At 41.6% G+C, this 23,791-nt stretch overlaps 1 protein-coding gene across 1 annotated transcript in view; it reads right to left on the bottom strand.

The window, feature by feature from the left end:
• The window catches only part of LOC121170993, a 125,097-nt gene that overhangs the window by 17,117 nt on the left and 84,189 nt on the right, over positions 1-23,791 (bottom strand). The window contains exons 75-103 of the mRNA XM_041002490.1: positions 23,523-23,619; positions 21,993-22,105; positions 21,686-21,811; positions 20,386-20,514; positions 20,014-20,124; positions 19,713-19,775; positions 18,641-18,775; positions 18,029-18,116; positions 17,193-17,331; positions 16,059-16,192; positions 15,914-15,948; positions 15,705-15,821; positions 15,212-15,360; positions 14,513-14,597; positions 13,341-13,397; positions 12,896-13,020; positions 12,586-12,674; positions 11,157-11,206; positions 10,540-10,707; positions 9,321-9,473; positions 8,784-8,984; positions 6,128-6,282; positions 5,875-6,043; positions 5,533-5,629; positions 4,624-4,736; positions 3,226-3,351; positions 2,117-2,245; positions 1,745-1,855; positions 1,053-1,115 (exon numbers count right to left, since the gene is read on the bottom strand). Coding sequence (XP_040858424.1) covers positions 1,053-1,115; positions 1,745-1,855; positions 2,117-2,245; positions 3,226-3,351; positions 4,624-4,736; positions 5,533-5,629; positions 5,875-6,043; positions 6,128-6,282; positions 8,784-8,984; positions 9,321-9,473; positions 10,540-10,707; positions 11,157-11,206; positions 12,586-12,674; positions 12,896-13,020; positions 13,341-13,397; positions 14,513-14,597; positions 15,212-15,360; positions 15,705-15,821; positions 15,914-15,948; positions 16,059-16,192; positions 17,193-17,331; positions 18,029-18,116; positions 18,641-18,775; positions 19,713-19,775; positions 20,014-20,124; positions 20,386-20,514; positions 21,686-21,811; positions 21,993-22,105; positions 23,523-23,619 — 3,327 coding nt within the window. The remainder of the gene's footprint in view (positions 1-1,052; positions 1,116-1,744; positions 1,856-2,116; positions 2,246-3,225; positions 3,352-4,623; positions 4,737-5,532; positions 5,630-5,874; positions 6,044-6,127; positions 6,283-8,783; positions 8,985-9,320; positions 9,474-10,539; positions 10,708-11,156; positions 11,207-12,585; positions 12,675-12,895; positions 13,021-13,340; positions 13,398-14,512; positions 14,598-15,211; positions 15,361-15,704; positions 15,822-15,913; positions 15,949-16,058; positions 16,193-17,192; positions 17,332-18,028; positions 18,117-18,640; positions 18,776-19,712; positions 19,776-20,013; positions 20,125-20,385; positions 20,515-21,685; positions 21,812-21,992; positions 22,106-23,522; positions 23,620-23,791) is intronic.

The raw sequence follows: 23,791 nt of genomic DNA on the forward strand, positions 1-23,791 counted from the left end.
TGTTGCTGATTTGTCTGATTAATCCTTGATCCTGATAGATTCCAAATCTTGTAAGTTCCACTGCACTGCTGACCAAGGAGAGACAATCATCTTCATTTCTTCAGCCCTTGGCAGGTACTTAACAAAGAGGACCTCATCTGGCCTTCCCAGCTTGCATTAATTATGTATGTCCTGCTACAATTCATATACAGAGAAAATATTCACTATTGAAGAAATGCTTGGAGCACAGAACGGTTCTTATTCTGCAGAAAGGTGCTCACCTACACCCTGAAAAACCCAATCACTAATATTATCAGAACAATAAATAAGGAAAGAGCCAATATCAGAACACTGTGTACATGTCTTAGATAGAGGACGGAAATGAAGGCTTTGTCAACTAGCAAGAAACCATGTGTTCATCAAGCAAATGCATACTTAGTGAACCCAGAAAAAATATTCACATTCCAAAAGAATAGGCTATATAAATCTATCACAAGTAAAAACCTTTTGCCAAGAAAGTTTTAACAAAAGGTAGGAAATTGAGATACCAAAAACAAAGTTGAGAAATTCAAGGAAGCACTTGAGGGTAGGAAGAGGGATTTATGAGTAATGATGGCAAAGCTTGATGTGGAAGAATGAAAAAGAGAGAGAAGCAATCAATCAATGAAGACAATTGCCTAAGACTGTTTCTAAGGAATAATCAAAGCAATGATGACAGCAAGCGTTATTCAGAGGAAATAAACTAAATTGTACACACGGGACCCAGTGAAAATTTCAAGGGCCTTTAAAATTTGGCAACGTTGGACTTGAAATAATCATTCTGTGCCTGCACACACAGAAATTTAATCTGTCCGAAAATTGATTTTCAGGAATAAAAATATCAGTGCTACAGCTGGAAGTGAAATATTGCATGTCAAAGTGGTTGGCACACAGCCTAACATCCAGGACATATCCCTGTATCTTTTTTTCCTCATCAAACTCACATCCACTGTACAGAAATGACCAGCATTTTGGACATGGCTAGCTATTGCCACCAACCTTGACTGCATTCAACATCCCCAAAGAGTCTTTACCTCCACTTGACTGTCCCAATCCAGAGAGCTGTCCACAACAACATCAGGGTAATCAGGCCAGACCTGTGCAGAGGAAAAGGTTCAAGAGCAATGCACTGGTCCATTTTTCTCACATAGTATATCCTGACACAATTTAATCCATAGTACTAGAGAACATGTTGATTATCACACAGGATTTCTGAGAGGACTCCACAATTCAATCACACGGTATCCATCAATATTAATTTTTACAATGAGAACTTTGGGGCAGACACCTTGGTATAGTAGACATAGCCCCTTTCTATAGTGCCAGCATCCCATATGGGCACCAGTCCATGCCCTGACTGCTCCACATCCTGTCCAGATCCTTGCTCACAGTCTGGGAAAGCAGTGGAAGATGGCCCAGATCCTGGGCCCCTGTACCCACATGGGAGACCTGGAAGATACTCCTGGCTCCCAATTGCCTGAGCTTTAGCCACTGTAGCAGTTTGGGAAGTGAATTAGTGATGGAAGACTTCTCTCTCTCTCTGTCTTTCCTTCTCTGTCTTTGAAATACAAATAAAGATAAGTCATTAAAAACAAACCAAAAAAAACCAACAACAAAATAAGAATTTTGACTTCAAACCCAAATTGGAAAAGGCCAAAACCACAGGCACATTCATAGCAGTGACTCATCCAGGGTGAGTGCTAGCAGATCAGTGCTTAGGTCATACCTTCCCCCAGACAATGCCACCACCATTGGGATATTTGATGAACACGTCATCCTCCACACCTCGGGTGAATGCAGGATAAGCCTGAGTCTCATTGCCTGAGATGGCTGGGTCCTGAAACCAAACCACAAGTCAGCTCAGAAAAACAAAGCTGGGAATGACAATGGGACATTAGAAAGAGAGAAAGCCTCCAAGGGGGAAGATCTTCAGCTTCCGCCTGAATGGTGGAGCACTTTCAACATTCAGGAAATGCACCTTCCTAGTTGCACTTCAGTTTCTCTGCTCACATCATGAAGGCAAACACAGGACAGGCCTTCTCCACCACAGCCCACTCAGCCTCCCAAACACCCTGCACACAGCACTGGGAGCACTCACCAGGATGAGGATGAACCGCATCCCCTCGGCATGCATGCGATCGATCAGAGCGGGAAGCCCAGCAAAGTTGGGGCTGAGGGTGAAGTCCAGCTGCCGCTCCATGTAGTCGATGTCTGAGTACTGCACATCCTGGGGAAGACACAGGAAACAGTGCTGCCTGCGGTCCCAGTCCAGGTCCATAGAGCAGCCCTCTACCTTTCTCAGTGAATTATATACAGATTTTTTAATTCATTCACATTCCATGTTTGTCATGGGTTAAAATTAGAGCCTTGTACACTCACACATTTTTTTCAAATTCTAAGTTTAAAAAAAGCACAAAAATCTATTTCAGCCCACAGCTTAGATGGATGGCCATTCTAACTAAAAAACAAACAAATAAAAAAACTATAATGCTATAATGCATTCAGAATTTTCAAATTTAGGAGTAATCACACACAGCACATTTTTATTATGAATGAAATATTAGAAGGCCTGTCTTCCATTAATGGAACAATTATAAATAGGAAAAAAGTTAAACAAAACAAAATTGATATGTAAGTGGTTTGTGGGATGCATTCTTTGATTATTGAACTCTCTTGTCCTCAGGAAAAATGGAGAGTTTGTTTCCATGTACATTTTTTCTGATTACTAAATCCATGATCCCTACTTTCAATCAGCAGTTTGCTCAGAACTGATAAAACCTGAGCTACAACATGAGCTAAGGTTTGAGGACATACTAATATCTACATATACTTTGTAGTTCCGTGACTAGATTTAATTTTATAATTAAGCAAAACTACAGCTTAGGGAATGTTTTATTTACATGAATAAAAGATTACTTGACTAAATATTTTGAAGTTGTGTGGAAGAAATGGAAAGAAACACAACATAAGAGAAGGACCTCCAAACGGAGTCTGATGTAGCCTTCTTTAGCAAACCACTGTGAGTCTTTAAGCTCTGCTCTCATAAGAAGGCAACATGAGCTTACAGTCGTGGTTGATTGAGACACAGTGTACACCAGAGTACTTTGTATCTGACAACCTCATAAAAGGCTCACAGAGGGTTCCAGATACAGACATCTGGATTATTTGTGAGCTCCCTGAACCAGGATGTCAGAACTGGAAACTTACATAGGGGATCCCGGCAGCCACCATGTCTTCATACAAGTTGGCAATCTCAGTGTCATTCTCATATCCATAGCGACACAGCTGGAACCCCAAGGACCAGTAAGGCACCATCACAGGCCGACCAATCACCTACAACGTGGACAGCAAACATTAGTTCTAAAAAGGACACTGGATTGAAGGTGTACATGAAGTAACAAGACAGTTTTCAGTTCTCCAAGCTAGACATTCGAATCTACAGATAAATGGAAGCAATGCAAAAATGTTAAAATATCATAAACAGAGCTTCTTACTACATTTGTAAACTTTTCGTAGGAATTATGAAAAACCTGATTTTTCTCTACTTTCTAGAGGTGGTCTAATTTTTACTGCTCAGAATCCAGAAACAAATGCCTGGCTTACTATTCAAGTTCCGGGTCTTACTGGCTATGTGACCTTGAGCAATGCTAAGTAACTTCTCTACATGTTGATTTACTGCCTACAAACTGGGGCTAATAATAGTTTCTGCTCCTAGTGGTTTTGTGTGGACTGGTTAGCTAATCTGATTTTACTTCAAAAAGAAAGTAGAATATGCAATTAAAATATAAGCTTATTTTGATACAAAAAGATTTAGAAGTCAGGCATGGAAGTGGTTTTCAAAAAGTTCTTTAAAAATTCATGTCATGAAAATGTATGCATGAACTTTGATATTGTTAGCAAAACAAATGTATATCCATATCCCATTTTGCATAAACCTTTGACTTATCCACACATACATACAGTTTTTGACATGTACTTAGTGATACATACGTGACATACTGTAAGTATGAGAGCCTGACATAAAAGTTGGCGCCCACCATTACAATCACCACAACCACTATTATATCCATCGCCATCACCACCATTACCTCCACCTGCACTGTTACCACAATTGCCTCCTGCTACTCACATCACTACCATCATCCCTACTATGACCACCAACCCAGAGTCACCACTACCACCAAGTCCACCCCACCTCAACACCACCTCACCTCTGCCCCATTACGTCCAGCACTTTCAATACCATTATCACTCCAACCACACCTCAGTTACAACCCGCCATCACACCAACATTCCCACCTAATCGCATGACTGTTATCCTCATTATGACCACCACAATCACCACTACCCATTCCCACCATCACCACCATCACCACCATCACCACCACCTCTACCATCACTGCCATGTCACATACCATTATTATTACTACTACTTCTACTCATCTGCAATGCCTAGAGATATTATTAATATAAAGGCTTTAAAGGTTTATCTATTTCTCTTTATTCTGTAACTTCTCTGAGATGGACCACCAATTCCCGTTATTCACCTGAGAATTACACCTGTGCATATGGGTTTGGTACACAAGACATTTTTCTCTGCCTTACCTCAGTGTACTGCTGAGTGACCAGCTCTGGGGTTGGTCCCAGGAATACATAAAAATCCAGGACACCCCCTGTGGTCCGGTAGGTCAAGGCAGGCGTCGGCTGGAATGTCACATCTGAAAATAGAGAAATAAGCAAATCAGCCTGGAAAACTTCAAGATGAGGATTCACCCCTGAATGCTATACCTTCTTCCCATTTTTGGATTCTCTCTGTGTAGAGAATTGAGATTTATACCCATGTAGAACTCAAGCAGTCGCAGGATCACATCCTTGCAAGTTCCCACATTGCTGTGATTTATTGTTTTATTGTGTCTTATCATCCTAATATTTTTAAATCATTCTACTCTTACATTCACAATAATTTAAAACTCAAAAGAAGTTAAAAATGATACTCATTGTGTGCATACTATGATCAGCTTTGACATCCTCCAAAGATAACATCTCATTTAAAAATTGCACTTTGCCAGACTGAGCAAAATAGCATTGATACAACATCATTAACTGCGGTCTTAACTTTATCTGATCTCATCCCTCTATATATAGACATCTTTTTCCCACCCTCCTGATGTGTCCTTTTCCATATCCTTCATGTTTTTTCACACCCACATCATCCTAAAATATGTACTTTCACTGGTGCTTCAAATGATACAACAGGCTCTCCCTAGCTGACCTCCAGAGAACTCGGTCACTCCTGTTTGCAAGCCCTCAGTCCATGGTTTGTCAAAATAAGAACTGGATGAAGTATGATCACATTGCTCAACTAAGATAAACAGGAAAGTGAACAGAAAGAAATATCATCACTGTCCTCAAGATAATTTTGAACTAAAGGGGCAGTAAGGTCAAAACACATTATGAAGATACTTCAGAAGGACTATTACACAAAAGCACAGAGAGCCACTGGCATGGCCTTACCCATGGCATTGCTGTTCAGCAGGAGCACTCCATGGGCACTGCCATCCTCCTCCAGGGCCATGTAGTAGGGGTGGACACCATAGGAATTCAGCTTGTACTAACAGGCATGAAAAAGAGGTGGTAGGCGGTTAAAAGACATTATAATTTAAAAAGAAACTCAATTAAAAATTCTCATAATACACCACCCTTCTTGGTGACTATATAAACAGATGAAACAGAGAGCCTAAAAACTATTCCCCTTGTCTGAAAATTCAGGCTGAGACTGGGAGGGAAAGCAGAGTGCACACACACTCAGAGTGAAGAGAGAGGCAGACACACAGAACCCAAACACTCTGTCCTTACCCCCGGGGGCTGGTCTCGGGTAAACATCCCCCACGTGTGCCAGTTCAGGTCTCGACGAAACGATGTGTGCTCTGTCTCCCCAAAGCCATACAGGTACGTGGAGGGAAGGCGGGTGGAGATGCGGATGAACATGTCGTTGAACGTGAAGCCCAGCACCTGGGAGTCCCAACTGCAACACCAAAAGCAACATTTGGAAAAGAACATGGCCCCTCCATGGGCCTCAGGCAGCTGCCTTTTCACAGCCAACACTCACATGACAGTGCCCGTGCTCTTCCTTTGAATCACAACCCCAAACGGGTTCTCCTTAATGACGACTTCATAGAGCTGATTCTCAGGAGTGCTCGATGGAGCCGCGGGCAGATTCAGAGGGACGGGGACTTCATATCTGCTGTTGTTGGGATCATAAATCTAGGCCAGAGGAAACGGATGTTAGGCAAGGATGCAGATGGGAGAATAACATTATATGTTCCATGACACCAAGAGTGATTGTATTTAACAATATTGTTCTGTGTAAACCCAAAGAGATGGAAGAGTAAATTATAATACAGGCAATGTTGGGGTTATAGGTATGTAAAATTCCAGGCTAGATCAATACACAATGATTAATGTACCAAAATATTTGGGCCAGCATTGTGGCATAGCGGGTACCTGCTGTGTGAGCATCTCGCAGGGTCACTAGTTCATCCACAGGTGGCTTTACTTCAGAATAGGTGTGGATGATCAGGAAGATGCTGCTGGCTCCTGGCTTTGGACCTGCCCACTCTAACTTTTGCTGCTGCTGTTTGTGGAATTATCCACAAACCACTGCACAGAATACCTCTCTCTCCCTCTGTGTCCTCTTCTGTCTCTCCTTCTCTCTCTGTAACTCGACCTTTCAAGTAAAAATAAATTTTTAAAAATTAAATAGATGTACCAAAATAGTATGGTACCTCATAAAGCTATAGATTTATTACCTGCCAAAAGTAAATATTGGAAGTAGGGATAGTTTTCTTTAATCCATACTCTTTCGGGGGTGGGGGATATTTATTGATTTACCTATTGATTTAGCTACAGAAAGAAAATTTTATCTGTTGATTCCCTCTCCAAATAGTGTAAAAGGCTGGGGCTGAGCCAAGTCAAAGTGAGAAGCTTGGAACTCTTTCTAGATCTCCCACGTGTGTACAAGTTCCCAGGATTTGGAGTTATCTTCCATTGGTTTCCCAGGTACACTAGCAGGGAGCTGGACCAGAAGTTGGGCAGCCAGGACTCAAAGCAGGATACACCTGAGATGCCAGAGCTGCAATTAGCAGTTTAATCTTCCATACCACAATACCAGCCCCTGAGCTACACCCTTCACAGAATCTGGATGTGTTTAGCAAAGAGCCTGAATGCTAAATTATCTTCTGAAATCATATGATTCCAACAAACTCAGCTTTATTATTTGAACTGCAGTCTGTGATATTTCATTTTGAAGGCTTCTATTCTAGCAACACATGCACTTGGACATTGCGAGTTTACATGCAAGTGTGTTTTCCTGTCCCCACCACAGTCACAACAATCACTCTATCACTTGACAAATAAATCTGCAGTGTGGTATTCATGAATATATTATTTGCTACTCATACATGAGCACATATGTTCATGTAAATACTTTTCAAAAAGTTTTAGAACTGAAAGATATTGCTGTCAAAACAGAAATATGTAACTGAAATAACAACACAGGTTGTGATGAAAATGACAGAAAAATTGGATTCACTAGGTATCCACTCTGTTGCTGGTTGATACTGTATAATGCACTAGGGATATGAACTGAAAAATGCCAAGTTATTGCTGTAAGAAATCCACCTGTGATTAGGAAGAAAAAGGGCAATGGCACCTGAGTCACGTGTGATAGTGCATGCAGAAGTTCTGTGTCGGTTTAGAGAAGGAAAGATCTACTACACTTCTTTGACAATGCAGTCATTGTGTGGGAGTACTACAGCATGGATCTTGAAAGTTTTGCTATGATTCAGTAACAGAAACAAGAACTAGCCACCTGATAAAGTAATAGCACGCACACAAATGCAGAATACTGAATAGGTTCAGAAGCAGCTCTCGAATAGAGATGCTCTTTGGCAAAGAGACAGAATAAGAAGATAGGAAGCTAAAAATTTCAGATAAGTTCTTTATTTCAGATACATTAGTTGTCTGCCACATGCGAGAGCTATGAAGAAGTCAACAAAAACAAATGAGCATCATCCAGGTATTAGAAGAGTCAGATTGCTTCCTCTTGTTCACTTACTCTCCCAATAAAGGCCTATCTATATGTAATAATACGTGTTAGATTTCAGAAGCATCAATATAAAGGAACAAAGCACTGTCCTTGAGAAGCACATGGTTAACTAGAGGAAGACACACAGCAGCTACTCTCCTTAATACTTAGATGCAATAAATCCATGGGCTGCAAGTGTCCCTGGGTGACTATATCATACAGAACCCCACTTCAGTGCCTACAGATGAACTTGAAGCTTTACATTACAAGCACAAGCCTTCTCAATAATCCCATTTCAGTTAATATCACTGCCATCCACATGCAGATGCATGTTAGAGACTTGATAATCATTCCTACAGTTCCCATTTCCTCATCACAAACTGCAAATCTACCACCAGCTCCTAATCTCCCATTATCCACTTTCCTCCATTTATTTTCTTGTACCTAATCCAAACTCCAACCCTCAACGACCTGGAGAAGGTCTCTAACTTGTCTTCATCACCCTTTTCTTTAAGGAGCCAAACAGTGAAAGTTTGGACAGGTCATCCTGTTCCAGAATATTCTTAGAATCAGGATATGGGTCAAATTTATTGCAGAGGGTTCACTTCAGAAGAGTAATTTTTTTAGGATACTGTAACCTTACATAGAAAACAGTAATAGATGCTCACCCTGGGCTTACCTTAAACTGCAGCATTTCATCCTTGTGGTAGGTCACTTGCAGTCGGAGGGGGTTCACAGGAGTGGAGGGGAAGGCGTTGGTGTCAGGAGAAGACTTCAAGGAGATGTCAGCAGAGGCTCCATTGGAGTCATACTGGATGTTACTGACAGAATATAGATCATCGACAAAGTAGCAGTAAGGGACACCGGGAGAACTGGATTCCTGAAAAAGAAGGCCACATGGTTTTACAACTGTCAAAGACAAAGGTTTCTGGAACTCAGTGAATGGGGAAAGAAAGCCAATCCGTCACTTGGTTTGAATATACATCATTCAGCAATAAAATTAACCTAATTCACTGGTCTCCAAGGAAAGTATCTTAAATGTGTGGGATGTAAAAGTATCTTAAATGTGTCCAACCCAGTCTTCACAGCCACAACAGTTTCCACTGGAAGCCCATTCAGTAGATTTTAAGAAGTTGCAGTTACTGCAGCTCTGCTTGGAAAGCTGCAGTGTAAGTGGACCAGTGTTAAAGCATGCTCACACCACCAGCCTGGTTACCTCCCAGACACAGCCTCGGGCAATGCAGTTTTCTGCAGTGACACCATACTCATCGGGATAGCAGTCGATTTTTTCTTCATCCCTTGTAAACAAGGACCACTCCACTGTGTAGGCTTCTCCCAGGACAAGATCAATGTCTGTGATAACAGCAACCTGTAGCAATAGGAGCATCACAAGAACATTATTTTACAGGACAAAGATCATACCAAATAAAGCAAAGAGAAACCTGACTCATATTTGATTTTCAACATCCAATAGAATAAATCATTGTAACTGATATGAGAAGCTATAGGCATGATGGAGGGACTGCTTCAGTGGCACAAATTTCCCAACTCTATCAGACCCTTCTACATTACATTGTGCTAAATTAAAGTAAATCATGAATGAACTTGCCTTTTCTATCCTACCCTGACTTCTCTGTCCTCTCCAAGTTAGTACAAGTCCTCTTAATTTTGTCAGAAAGCCCCTCTCCTGCAGGTCCCAAGTTGAGCTGACAGTCTTGTCATTCCCTCCCTCAAAACAATGTTTCCCATGCTCTGAAGTAGTACAAGAAACACGTCAGCAAGACTCACATGACCTGGGTTCTCATATTCACTTTCCTGGGACAAAATATTCCCATTCTTTGATTCTTAGACTAACAGATTCAAAACTGATGAGCACGAGTCAACATTTCTGATATGTGCATCTGATTTCTCTGCTTCCTTCATGATAGTTTCATATGTATTAATTGTCCCCAAACACCCAAAATTAAGCAACCATGTAGTGCATTACCCCCATACTGGACCACTGGACCACCCATAGAGTAATTACCCAGAGAAAAGATTTCGCATAAATCTTTTTTTTAAAGCTTCAAGTCTCATAATAACCAATTACCTCCTCAAAACAGACCACCTTACAGTATCAGTCAAATTTTCTGTTGTCTGTTTTCATAATCCTGCTTATTTGTGTCTTTGAATATATAGTCATAGCAGATTATAGAGAAGGCTGGGTGGGGAAGGGAAATGGAAAGACCATTGTGCCATGTCACCATTCCTCAGCAGCTCCCAGGTGATGTGGCACCCCATCATCTTTGTTTTCCTTCCAAACTCCATGACCTCTTCAAAGCAGGCCACAGAGGGTGCTCTAGGCTGTTACAATTCTAACACCCTTGCAACACTGACAAGCAGAAATGTCATGAAACTAAAAGGAATATGGATAAACTTATCTATAAGATGTTTACCTTCGAGCTATAATCATAAGTGACACTGGGAGAAATCTCAGTCAGGACACCATTGTGTTTCACTGTAATGTTGCTAGGTTTCTGTGTTCCAAGGATTTTAATCTCTTTGAATGTTAAATTATTGGGGTCTCTGTAACCTGACTGCGATATCTTCACATCCAAGTAATGCTGCAAAAGAACCAATGACAATTAGTCACAATGGGACACTTGCCAAATAGCAATGCACAAGTCTCTCAGTATTTCACATTAAAACTGATATTCCCCCACTGCTCCATGCATCTCCAAGATGGACTACGTAGACTCAAGGAGTACAAATTTGAATGATTCTCTCAGTAAAAAAAGGGCAAGAATACAGACAAATTCTAAAACACTTTTATGAGAAACACTAGCTGGTTTGACTTATAAATATTGAGATCATCGTCTTCTTTCGATGACATGGTTGAATCCATTTGGGGAAACTGAATGAAAAAAAAAAAGAAAGAAAGAACAGAAATACAGAAATGGCCTCGGCTGTAGTAATAAAGCCACAAGGAACTTCAAATGTAAGTGCAGACCTATATAAGCACACACATGTTAAGACCAGCCCATAAGCAAGATTCATAAAATTGGCTACTCACTTGGGTCACAGAAAATTCACAGAAAAGATAAACATTATTGGCCACAGTATCTGAAAGTGAGAGAAAGGAAAGTCAGACTTGCCTGCCCACCATGGAACAGACTGCATCCTGCATCTCCTCCAGGCTACATCTTAATAAATAATGGTATTTCTTCCTTTTCATGGCTGAGGAATAGTCCACCGTGTATGCATACCACAACCTGTCCATCACTGGAATATATTTCTATAGCTTAACTATCGTGAACAGTATTACAATGAGCAAGGAGATGCAGATGTATCCTCAGAATACTGATTTTATTCCCTTTGAATATATACCCAGAGGCAGGACTGCTGCAATGGATAGTAGCTTTATTCTTAATTACTTAAAGAATCAGCATTCTGCTTTACGTAATTGTTCTACCAATTTACATTCCCAGCAATGTCACATAAGTGTTTCCATTTCTCCACACCCTCACCAAAAATTGATATCGCTTGCCTTTTTTTGTAACAGCCACTGAGCAGGGCTGAGGTAATAATTCATGTCTACCATGAGTGTGGCGGGGACCCAAACACTGAGTCCGCCTTACACTGTTTATTCCAGGCTATTAGCAGGGAGCTGGATTGGAAGTGGAGCAGCCAGGACTAGAACTAGCACCCATTTAGGATGCCAGCATCACAGGGAGCAGCTTTACCAACTATGCCACATAGCCAGCCCCATGACATATGTTTATATGTATCAAATAACCACATTTTTACTAAGAATATGTATGCAATAGTTATATTTACCAATTAAATATTTTCATATCAATAATTAATTAAAGCATGTTTTTTAAAGCGACATACTGAGAATGACAGGATTACAGAAAGAGTTCCCAAGAATATTAGGCCAATAGTTTTTTGTCTCCCTTGTACTGCAGCCTAGAAAAGATTTCCCTCAAGTGCATTCAAGGCATTTCAAGATACTGTGTAAGCGAGAGCCCCAGGAATTGTTAGTTGACTGGAGCTAGAAATAATGTGCTTAAACACATGACTAGACACAGGCACACCAGAATATTGCATTCTCACGTGGGTATGGGTATTTTTATCCTATAACAGTTGCTTGTATACATTGTGACAAAAAGATCAGATGAATTATGGGAATAATTTTGAAAGCATGTTTTTTCAATGCTCACGGGCAATAACTCATGTGAACTTTTTAGAAACGTGTATATGCATACATCTCACTGGCCGATAAGGGGAATTCTAGCATATTGAAATATCTTTGCTTTCTATTTGTAGCCCATCTAAAATGGACCCTTAATAGTGTTTCAGAAACAAAATTCTCTCCAGTGCTTTTTACTATCATACCTGGTGTGATTTCTCCCATAGTCAAGAACCAGCAGCAGAGAAGGCGCAGGCATAAGCCAAAGATGCAGGATTGGAAACAGTGTCTTTATCATCACCGTGCTCACCTTTGGTGTCTCCATCATCCCAGAACAGTTCACCTTTCGCTTCTTTGTTCTCATCTAGGGCGATGATGAGACCAAGCGCATTCTGTCGACTATGGAAATAATATTTACATTTTGAGACAGATCTTGAGGAGTCAAAGAATTTTTTTCCAAAAAACTTTTGAGTGCTCCCATCAATAGCTACTCTTAGTAAGTATATCATTCTCACCCTAGACATCAGCAGTAAAGATCCATGTTTCCGTAGCAATGGGCTTCATTACTAATCAGTGAGCTAATTGCCAGGCACAGAGGAAATCCCAGTCCCGTCACTCACCTCTGGTTGGTGTTCAATGCAGGTTGCTGCCAGGGCAGGATGTAACCCCCACGGATGTGAAGATTAATGTGGTCAAGAGGGGCTGGCAGCACCTTCCACTGTCCCTTAGCATTAACCTCCACACCCTGTGGTCCAAGGGAGAACAAGAGATGATGAGGGGAAAAGATAACTTTGTGCTTGACTAGACATCTTGTCCACAACTCTGAACCTGCTGTGTGCCACTCATCCATCAGCACACATCCTATCCCAACATCTTCCACCTTCAGCCAGCAGCCAAACCAAATCTTGCCTTGCTACTACAACATCTTGCAAGTGTCTTGGGTATATGGGGCCAACAGCATAGCAGGTGGTTATCCAGGGGCAGCATTTCACCTGAGGTCTGACCCCATTTAAACCTTTTGCACTCTATTTTTCCCAGGCTGTAGAAATATTTAGAAAAACTTACTGTGTGGTAGTCATACCAGCGGCCTTCAGGGAAATAGGCAGTGACTTCCCGGGCATTCTAAAATCAAGCACAAACAAAACATAAGAATGAGCACAGTTATCTGAAACAGAATAACCAGTTTGCAGAGGAAAGAGTTAAAAAATCATAGCGATGATGCTGGAGCTTCTGGGTCTCCACACAATTCAGCAGTGTGGGAACCTTCCTTAGTTTCCAAGGTGCTAACAGAGATGTGCCTCTCCCAACAGGCACGTCCATAAAGGCATTTTACCTTACCAAGAATGCAATGGAAAAATCATCCCTTACTAATACCTCATGAAAATGGCAAACAAGCGAGTTTGGGTTAGAGACAGACAAAAATATTTTGGAGGTATAACAGAATCATCTTAATTATTTTTTATTTGAAAGACAAGAAGACAAAGCAAAAGAGAAACAGAAAAAAACAGAAGTGTTTTCGCTCCTAAATGCCTCAGCAGCCCGGGCAGTCACTAAAATATCAAAGTCAGCAGCCTGGAGTTCACAAGGGTCCTACAACGGGTGGGTAGGAACACACATTTCTGAGCTAGCATATACTTTCTAAGAGATTGCATATTAGCAGGAAGGTAGATTGGAAGGAGATGAACCAGGCGTTCCAAGTGACATAGAACAAATGCCTGTGTTCTCCGGGTGCAGCAATACTGGAGGAGATCGGAATTGGCCGAATTTTCAATCAAAAGCTCTGTCATCAACACAGGAGGTATGCAAAGGGTTCTTGCTCCCTGGAGAATCACTAGTGGAAGGATGGGAAGGTCAGGCAGCAACAAGACGGTACACTTTTCCTGTAAGCAGTTCCACTAAAAGGTTTTGTGGTGTGATAGAGGAAAGCAAAGAACTATTCACACGACTATTTACATTCTCCATGCCTGATTTTATGTAGAGAGAGATGACTGCAAATTCAAATATGTCAGAGAGTATTTTTACTCATGACGTCCCAGGAACCAGAATAATTTTCGCTAATTTTAAACTCAAAGAACCTGAGGCCCAGAATCCCTGAGTGATGTGCTCAGAAAGCCAGCAATGACAAGGGGCGGAAAAAGAAATGGGTCTCAAGTGTCCCCAGAGGGCATTCTTCTCCCCAGTGTACACATAAAGCCACCAAACTGGAATCTTCTGACCATCAGGGCCACCATACTCACAGGCTCCAGGACAGGGCTGACCAGGAAGGCTGGGCCCAGGAGGAACTGGCCATCCATGTCCCAGGTCACACGGTCTGACACAAACCTAGAGAGGAAAATGCAGGTGCCGCCATCACAGCCTCAGTCAGCAATAGCTCAGGTCTGGCCCTGAAGGAAGTTCAACTCAAATGAGAAATCTAGCACATCTCCTATATCTTGACGTCTTCTCTAGGTCAGCCTCAGTCAAGAATACATAAGCACCATATCCACATGTGCTTTGTCATGTTCAGCAAACATCAGAAATGATTACATGTAGTTATGTTTCTCCTATAAAACATTGCCAGAAGTCTTCATCATGGCACACTTTAAATGCCTGGAATGACCTCATTTTTCAAGTAAGGTCCAAGCAGTGCCTCCATTTGAGACCCGAGTTCAATGGACTTGGAAGAACACGTGATCAACTAACTACAGCTGCCAGAGAAGGTGTCGCATAGTCAACTTGAAAACAAACGATGCTGTGAAGAATCATGTCATATCTAAGTTCTTTTTTCAGTTGAGAAATAATGTGTATTAGACATTGAAAAAGTTCTTTTCTCAGTTGAGAAATGACTTTCTATCAATGATCAATAACTTGTGTAACACATTGAAAAAAGCAATGCCTGCAACTTTTTTTTGAAGCAGATAACCCATTACTCATTGAGATCCCAGCTAGACACTCACTCATGGAGAAGAGGCCGCACAACAGTGCTGCCGTCCACGTGGGCCTTGTACATCAGGGTGTAGAGATATGGCAACAGGGTGTATCTGGTCTCCAGGGCACTTCTGGAAATATCCTCAAAGGTAGAATTCCAGGACACAGGATCTTGCCTCTGAAAAACACAAGAGTGTCAGGAACGTACCCCAGAGGACATCAGGAAGCCAAGGAAGTCACTGACAGCTTATTCCTGATGAAGATGCCACACAGTCACACCAAAGATGACTGACAAAAATCAGGAAATATTGTAAGCACACCAGGACAGAAAACAATATATGCTATATGCTGTCTAAAATTTTTTTTAAAGTTGAAGAACATCAGGAAGTAAGCACATGCAAACACACCATGAAATGATATGGTAAATACTCCAAGAAATACAGATGGCATAACCTGTAGATCACAAATAGAGAGTGCTTTTCACATGTCACACAACACTGGAGGGAGAAATCAATATCCAACCTTGGCCCCAAGGGTGTTGTGGTTCCTGGAGAACGGGTAAAAGGCCCCCAGCTGCATCCAACGAGCACACATCTCATATTCTGCATCTTGAAAGAACCCACAGATATCTGCTCCTGTCTGAACCAAGAGGGAACAAAGAGGACTCTTGAGGATCTCCCAAACTTGACACCATCTTCTGGCTCACTAGCAGGGATCCAGGACACACTTACATAGGAGATGCCAAACAGGCTGAACTCCATCATGCCTGCAAAGGGAACCAAGGCTCTGTCAGACCCGGCATGGACACCTGCCTCCTCCTCCTCGCCCTTTACCACCCAGCCCTGCCACCAGGGGCCTGGGAGCAAGGCCACACACCAATGATCGACTTCTTCAGCTGGTCCCATGCAGCTGTGTTGTCTCCCAGCCAGTGTCCACCCCAGCGGCCAGAAGAGGGGAATGTGGAGCGTGTGATGACGATCCCTCGCTGTCCTGTCACCTCCTGCACAGCTCTGGATGGAGGGGAAAGGAGGTGAGTTAATGGCAGAATAGAGTAGAAATTCTTAAATTTGCTAATTGTTTTACTCAGTACATTCATGCATAATACAAAGTTCCTCTGGCCATTCATGAATCACAATTACCATGGTAATTCCACATAACCATGATTAGATTGAGATTCCTGTCCCCACACTATACTTACAGCAGTCTCACATATCTCAAGTTTACCATGTCTGTTCACTAACATAAACCACAAACTGCGATTGATCTACATCCTCTAGGTCTATGCCAACATACTGTAATGTTCACACGATGATGAAATTATCTCCCAACATATCTTTCAGAATGTCTTGTGATGATTGATTAGGTTTTCTTCCCTTGTCGAAGAAGGGAAAATTTCTTTAAATGATTTTTAGGATAATTTGCATCATTCACTAACCTTAACACGTATATGCACTAAATTGAGAACTCACTGATTATCCAACAAAAATGGTCAAATTGAACAAACAACCCTTTGAAACAAAGGGAAGAGATATTCATTCTTTTGCCTTCCCTGTACTGTTGATAACAAAAGGTATAATAGCAGCTAGTGTACCATGATGCATCACTTCATCTCCTTGTGTTTCTCCCTAATGATAAAATGTGTAGACTGAGTACATAAACCAGTAACATACTCTCTTACCAAGTCCTCAAGTACCTCTTACCAAGTTATCAAGTATTATTTACTGTACATAATTGTGCACGCTGCACTTTTAACAGACTGGCACTGCCATAGTGGTGTTATAACTGCAGCATGAGAATTTTGTTAGAAATATTTTGTGTCAAGACTAGGAATGTGTTGACATCACTCAGCAACAGGATTACTGGCTTCTCACAAGTGTGAGGGTGTTTTCTTAAAATCTATAAGAATAAGAGACAGACTCTATGTTCAGAAGAATTGCTACCTAATTGCTTCCTCCATCACTGGTTGTCCCTATAGGTTGAGCCCAGTGGAGAAGGGAGACAATGACTCACTCGTAGGTGGGTCTGGTCTGGGACCACCCATACAGGTTGTGCACGTCATAGTGTCGCACGGGGGAGCCATCTGGCAGGATCTGCTCACTCTCCATGCACAGGGTCTTGCTGTTTAGGCCCGTGCCCCTGGCTTCCAGGTCTGAGGGAAAAGACGCAGAGATGTCAACATCAGCTTTTATCTTGATTATCCTAGATTTCTCCTTAAGATATTGGATCCTGTATCGTATGATAAACTGACCTCTCCACAATCCCCTTTCCCTCTCTGCAAGGGTACCAAGCTCTGAAATGCAATGGTCCCTGCAGATAAATTCAATGTCAAGTTCATCAGAGAAATCAAAGAATTGGGGAAGAACGTACAATTGTCAGTGTGAGATAGGCTCAGCTCTAGACTTTTAATGTGTTAGTTATTTCCCATAATTCTTTTCTTGCTTTGTTATTGTTATTTTCCATGATATACTTTTGTAGGTAGAACTATTCTTCCCTTCTTCACCTTTTATTCCCTGTTTTGTTCCACAAAATTTTTACAAACATACTATCAAGATAAGAGTGACATCATTGATTTAGGTTTTTAAAAATTCAGATTTGGACACAGCACATATTCTGTGGAAACTCACCCAACACATAGAAAATGATCTCTGAACACCAATAAAATATTTCTAGAAAAATTTGAGAAATATACCTAGCAGAGCTAGGGTCTTGCACACACCCAACTACATGAAGTGCTTGAATTGCATTTGCTTCTGCCCACAAGAAATCACAGCACCAGTGAGCAAGCCCTTTGGCCCTAGTCTCTCAACGGCTATGTCTCTGCAAGTGAGGAGACCAAGGGTCCTTACATGGCATGTAGGGGGGGTGGTTCAGAGTGGGGTCCGTGCAGCCTGGAGGAACTGCCCCATTCACAAAGCTCGCTGGTTCATTCATGTCCTAGAAACGACAACACAGATACAGCTTACTTTGCAAGACAGTAACAGCATGTTACTTTAGAGACAAGTTAGTAGTAAAAAAAAAAAAAAAAGAAAGAAAGAAAGAAAAAAAGAAAAATCATCCAACATCCAGTAATACCTGAAGATGCCAAAACAGAGGAGATAATCAAATTCTAGTATGAATTGTCTACAAATACCAACTATCCCTAAAGAATGACTGGCAGGGTGTGGCAGGAATCAAACCAAACAAAAAATGCTGTAGCAGCGCATGAGAAAATGGAAGAAATCAAAGTTCCAGGAAATTTCTTGTTATTGCCTCAGAGGTTTTACAGAGTCTCGGGCAAGGTACAAAGTACAAAGACTTTCCGGGTTGTGCCATCCTGGGTGGATGAAATACAGTCTCATGTCCAGTGTCTTTCTTGAAAGATTACTACCATTTTGTCTAAAGGTCAATGAGACTCATGCTTAAGTACACAGAGACAGACACTGCTGCATAGGGACACACACACACACACAAACACTCACAATCCATAAGCCGTCAAACTTCAAGCTCTTCTCTGGCTGCTGAGGATTGCTGTACATCTCTTCTATTTCCCTCTTCCACCAACTGGCAGTGGAATTGCGGAAAAAGTCCGGGAAGGCTGCATAAGCTCGGTATTGCTGTAAAAATTAAATATCATTCATTTATCCCAAAGACATTAGACAGCAGAAAGATACTCACTGAGAACTCAGGCAAAGTCTTGCCACATAGGGTGATCGGTACTCTCATCAGTCTAAAAGAATGTTCTTGATTCAGCAGAAAAATAATGAGTATTGAGAAGAGCAAACTGCAACTTGTTCTATACATATGGAAACCATTCATAGACCATTTTTCCTTCCCACCAACACGAGTGGCAGCAATAATACCATACCATGCAGTATCTCATGCACTGAATGCCAACCATTAACCTCCCTGCTCCACGGCGTATACATCATGGACTGAACTAGATGAACAGTCATGGGATCCTATCACAAGCAAGAACTTGTTCCCAGCAGAGAGCAACTTTTAAAATTTGTCTGGAAACTTAAAACTGAAAGTGAAAGTTGAGAGGCCAACGAAGTAAAGGATAAGGAGGAAATCAGGAGTAAAGTTAGCAATCCTTCTCAACGAAAATAAGTTGTATAAATAAACAGTCCTAACCCCTAAAGATAAGAGCTAAAAGCTGCTCCAAAGACAACAGGTCCTTATTCACACACAAGGCAGTCATTCTTGGAGCTATCATCCAGTGGGAAATGCATCAGTGTTTAGAACTGAACAATCTAGAATCGAAATTACAACTTCAAACTTTTCATAGGTCAAAATTATGTCCTGTGAAAATCCAAACTCCGTCAGCTACCACACAGACATGGATGGTTAGCTCTCTGTTAATTCATGAAAATAATACCTAAGCCCTAAGGAAATAAAATAAGTGATAGTGACACAGATTGACACTGAAGACATAGTCAAATATGTTATCCTTGATCATTGTCAAATTTTCAGGCATATCCAACACTATGATTTACCACTGCTCGTGCCTAGCAAGTCTGATTCCATTCACAACCCCCAAGGAACCTTTACCTCTACTTCACTATCCCAGTCCAGAGAGCCGTTCACAACAACATCCGGGTAATCAGGCCAGACCTATGGGGAGAAAAGATTTAATAGAAAAGCACACAGTCTTGTTGCATAGCATTTTTTGGGAAACTTTAAGCCATGGCCCTAATGAAATTAATACTTTATCCTATAATTATGCTCGAGAAAAAGAAGATCCCACAATGCATGCACCTTTCTTGAAATGTTCTAACTACATCACAAAAAATAACAGTTGCAAAAATAAGAACTTTTTCACACAAAAGGGGGAAAAAAATTCAGACTCTACCTTCCCCCAGACGATGCCACCACCATTGGGATATTTGATGAACACATCATCCTCCACACCTCGGGTGAATGCAGGATAAGCCTGAGTCTCATTGCCTGAGATGGCTGGGTCCTGAAACCAAACCACAAGTCAGCTCAGAAAAACAAGGCTGGGAATGACAATGGGACATTAGAAAGAGAGAAAGCCTCCAAGGGGGAAAGTCTTCAGCTTCCACCTGAATGGTGGAGCACTTTCAACATTCAGGAAATGCACCTTCCTAGTTGCACTTCAGTTTCTCTGCTCACATCATGAAGGTAAACACAGGACAGGCCTTCTCCACCACAGCCCACTCAGCCTCCCAAACACCCTGCACACAGCACTGGGAGCACTCACCAGGATGAGAATGAACCGCATCCCCTCGGCATGCATGCGATCGATCAGAGCGGGAAGCCCTGCAAAGTTGGGGCTGAGGGTGAAGTCCAGCTGCCTCTCCATGTAGTCGATGTCTGAGTACTGCACATCCTGGGGAAGACACAGGAAACAGTGCTGCCTGCGGTCCCAGTCCAGGTCCATAAAACAATCCCCTACAACCTGAGTGTGAATTTCAGAGTTTCTCTTGACCCCTCCACACCCAGCATTTGTCATAAATCGCCTGCATGTGCTGTGGAATTTGCCTACTATTTCAAATCTCCAGTGGCAAAATTTAAACCTGACTCATACAATGACATGGATGATAAAATCTGCTAGAAAGTAGAAACCTTTCATGGCAGTAGAGTATTCATTCTTGGGGCTAATTGGGCACTGATTTCTTATTAGGAATGAGAGAGTGTTTGATGCACCTTTTCCATTGGTGCAGCAACAGTGCACAAGAAAGAATAATGAAATTAATGTGCAAGGGTTCCATGAGATCCATTCTCAGATCACTGATCCCCTTGTATTCTCAAGATATAGATAACTGCTACCTCATGCATTCCCTTAGATAAACCAGGCCCAGGACCCTGACCGTCAACCAGTGATTAACTCGGAAAGAAGGATGGTTTGCAGCTCAAGGGAAGGGTTAAAGCTGAGAACATAATTATATGCACACATATGCATGCAATGCCAAAACTACGTGTGAGCTAATTTTTTAATTAAATAAAATCACAATCTGGTAGAGAACACCTGCCCCCGCCAGGTAAATAACAGGTGGGACTCAAAGTGCAGTAAATACACAGGATTCTAGCTTTAAGTCAATACTGCTGCGTGGATTATAAATGATTTTATAAATCTACAAACAACCCTTGGGGGAAAAAAAGGGTTCCCACTCCTGTTAGGTAATTTTTTAATCATATGGATTCAAACTTTTTTTTACTATATGGTTTGAAGTTGTGTAAAACGAGAAGAATCACAGTGTAAAAGAAAGTGTGCTGGAGGCAACTCTATGCCTTTCTTCTTTCCCAAACCACGGTGAGTCTTTGAGCTCCATCAATACAACAAGCAGACAAGAAGCACCAATTACTGTGCTTAAGGGAGGCTCAGCGGCACACTGCGTGACAAAGCACTTCATAACATTATGGAACATCATTAAAAAAAACTCACAGAGGAAAAAAAATAAACAAGTTAAATTTTTAAAAATCTCCCAGTAGAATCTACGTAGTGACCCCTAGGTTATACGTGAACTATCAGACCCAGGAAACCAGGATTGACAACTTACATAGGGGATCCGGGCAGCCACCATGTCTTCATACAAGCTGGCAATCTCATTGTCATTCTCGTATCCATAGCGACACAGCTGGAACCCCAAGGACCAATAAGGCACCATCACAGGCCGACCAATCACCTACAAAGCAAATATTAGTTCTCAAGAAGCAGAAGATGGATTACGGTAATAAGGGTTTTTTTCAATGTTACAAGCCCAATAATCAATACATTCAATTACTAACAACTCCACTTCTGAATGTGGGTTTGGCACACAGAACATGCTGTATAAGTACTTGGCATCCATTTAAATTCCCTCCTACCTCAGTGTACTGCTGAGTAACCAGCTCTGGGGTTGGGCCCAGGAACACATAGAAGTCCAGGATTCCCCCTGTGGTCCGATAGGTCAAGGCAGGCATGGGCTGAAATGTGACATCTGGAAATACAGGAGTATGCAAATCATTGTGGAAATCTGCAATGTGCCCTTCCTGCTGTAGAGAACTAATAGCTCTACTCACACAGAACTGACGCAGTTACAACAAAATGCACACAGACACATTACTAGACCTGACAAGCTTTGCTGTACTTTATTATCTTGCTATAAGTTTCTTTACTCTGCTCATTTAAAAGTTTTATACGCTTTTATCTCAGGATAACACAAGACTGAAAAGATACAGCAAAAATTGGACTCTGCATACTCTTCCCATGGCTTCCTCCAATGATAGCATCTATTTTTCCAAAAGACTTATTTATTTTTATTAGAACGTTAGATTTACAGAGAGGAAGAGAAACAGAGAGAAAAATCTTCGATGCACTGCTTCACTTTCCAAGTGGCCATAATGACCAGAGCTGAGCTGATCAGAAGCCAGCAGCCAGGAGCTTCTTCCAGGTCTCCCATGCAGGTGCAGGCTCCAAAACCTTTGGGCCATCCTTGACTGATTCTCAGGCCAAAAGCAGGGAGCTGGATGAGAAGTGGAGCAGCCAGGATATGAAGCAGCACCCATATGGGATCCTGGTGCATGCAAAGTAAGGACTTTAACCACCTGACTACCACGCCGGTCTCAATGACAGCATCTTATATGGCAGTTTTATATTGTCAGACACAGGTGACTGACACTGACACACATTCTTAAGTATTGACCAAATTTGCTTTAAGTGGTTTTATTTAAATATTATTTTTTAAAGATTTATTTTCTTTATTTGAAAACCAGAGTTACAGATTGAGAAAGAGAGAAGGGTTTTCTAATCACTTGTCCACTCTTTAAATGGCCAAGGCTGCGCCGAGCTGAACCCAGGAGATGGAATTTAGATGCTTCTTCTGGGTCTCACATGAGTGCAGGGTGCAAGCAGTTGGGCTGTCCTTCACTGCTTTCCCAAGAGCATTAGCAGAAAGCTGGATTGGAAGTGGAGCAGCTGGGAGTGAATCAGCGCCTACATGAAATGTCACTGCAGGTGACGGCTTAGCCCTCTAACACTATAGCAACAGCTCGTTTAGATATCTTTCACCCAGCACTGTGATGCCTTTTCCTGTATAGTGTAATTTTTTTTTTTCTTTTTACATCTTCACCTTCTGACTGAGAGCTCTGGTAATTGAAGTTATATTGCTGAACTTCATTTATTAGCATCACCAGGATTGCCAATGCTTCTCACATAATCATTGCTGAAATAAAAGCTGGATGAAATCTTATAATATGATACAAGACTAAAATAATTAAAACTCTAAACAGAAAAAAAAAAACCAGCATTACCCACATTAGTTTTGAGCTCCAGAGACTACTAGGTCTCATACAATTTAAAATTACTCAGGAATGTTTGGAGTATAAGCATAAGGGAAATGACTGGTATGGCCTTACCCATGGCATTGCTGTTCAGCAGGAGCACTCCATGGGCACTGCCATCCTCCTCCAGGGCCATGTAGTAGGGGTGGACACCATAGGAATTCAACTTGTACTAACAGGCATGAAAAAGAGGTGGTAGGTGGTTAAAAAGCACTGCATCTGAGAAAGAAACTCAAGAAAACCTTGATTCTCATAGAGGTTCATTCTTCTTGTCACTCATTTAAGCAGATGAAACAAAGAGCCTGAGAACTGCCCCCTCCCACTATCTAAAAACACGATGTGAG

The sequence above is a fragment of the Ochotona curzoniae genome, unplaced genomic scaffold, assembly GCF_017591425.1.
Source record: "Ochotona curzoniae isolate NIBS_2020 unplaced genomic scaffold, NIBS_Ocur_1.0 scaffold_2476, whole genome shotgun sequence".
Classification (NCBI taxonomy): domain Eukaryota; kingdom Metazoa; phylum Chordata; class Mammalia; order Lagomorpha; family Ochotonidae; genus Ochotona; species Ochotona curzoniae.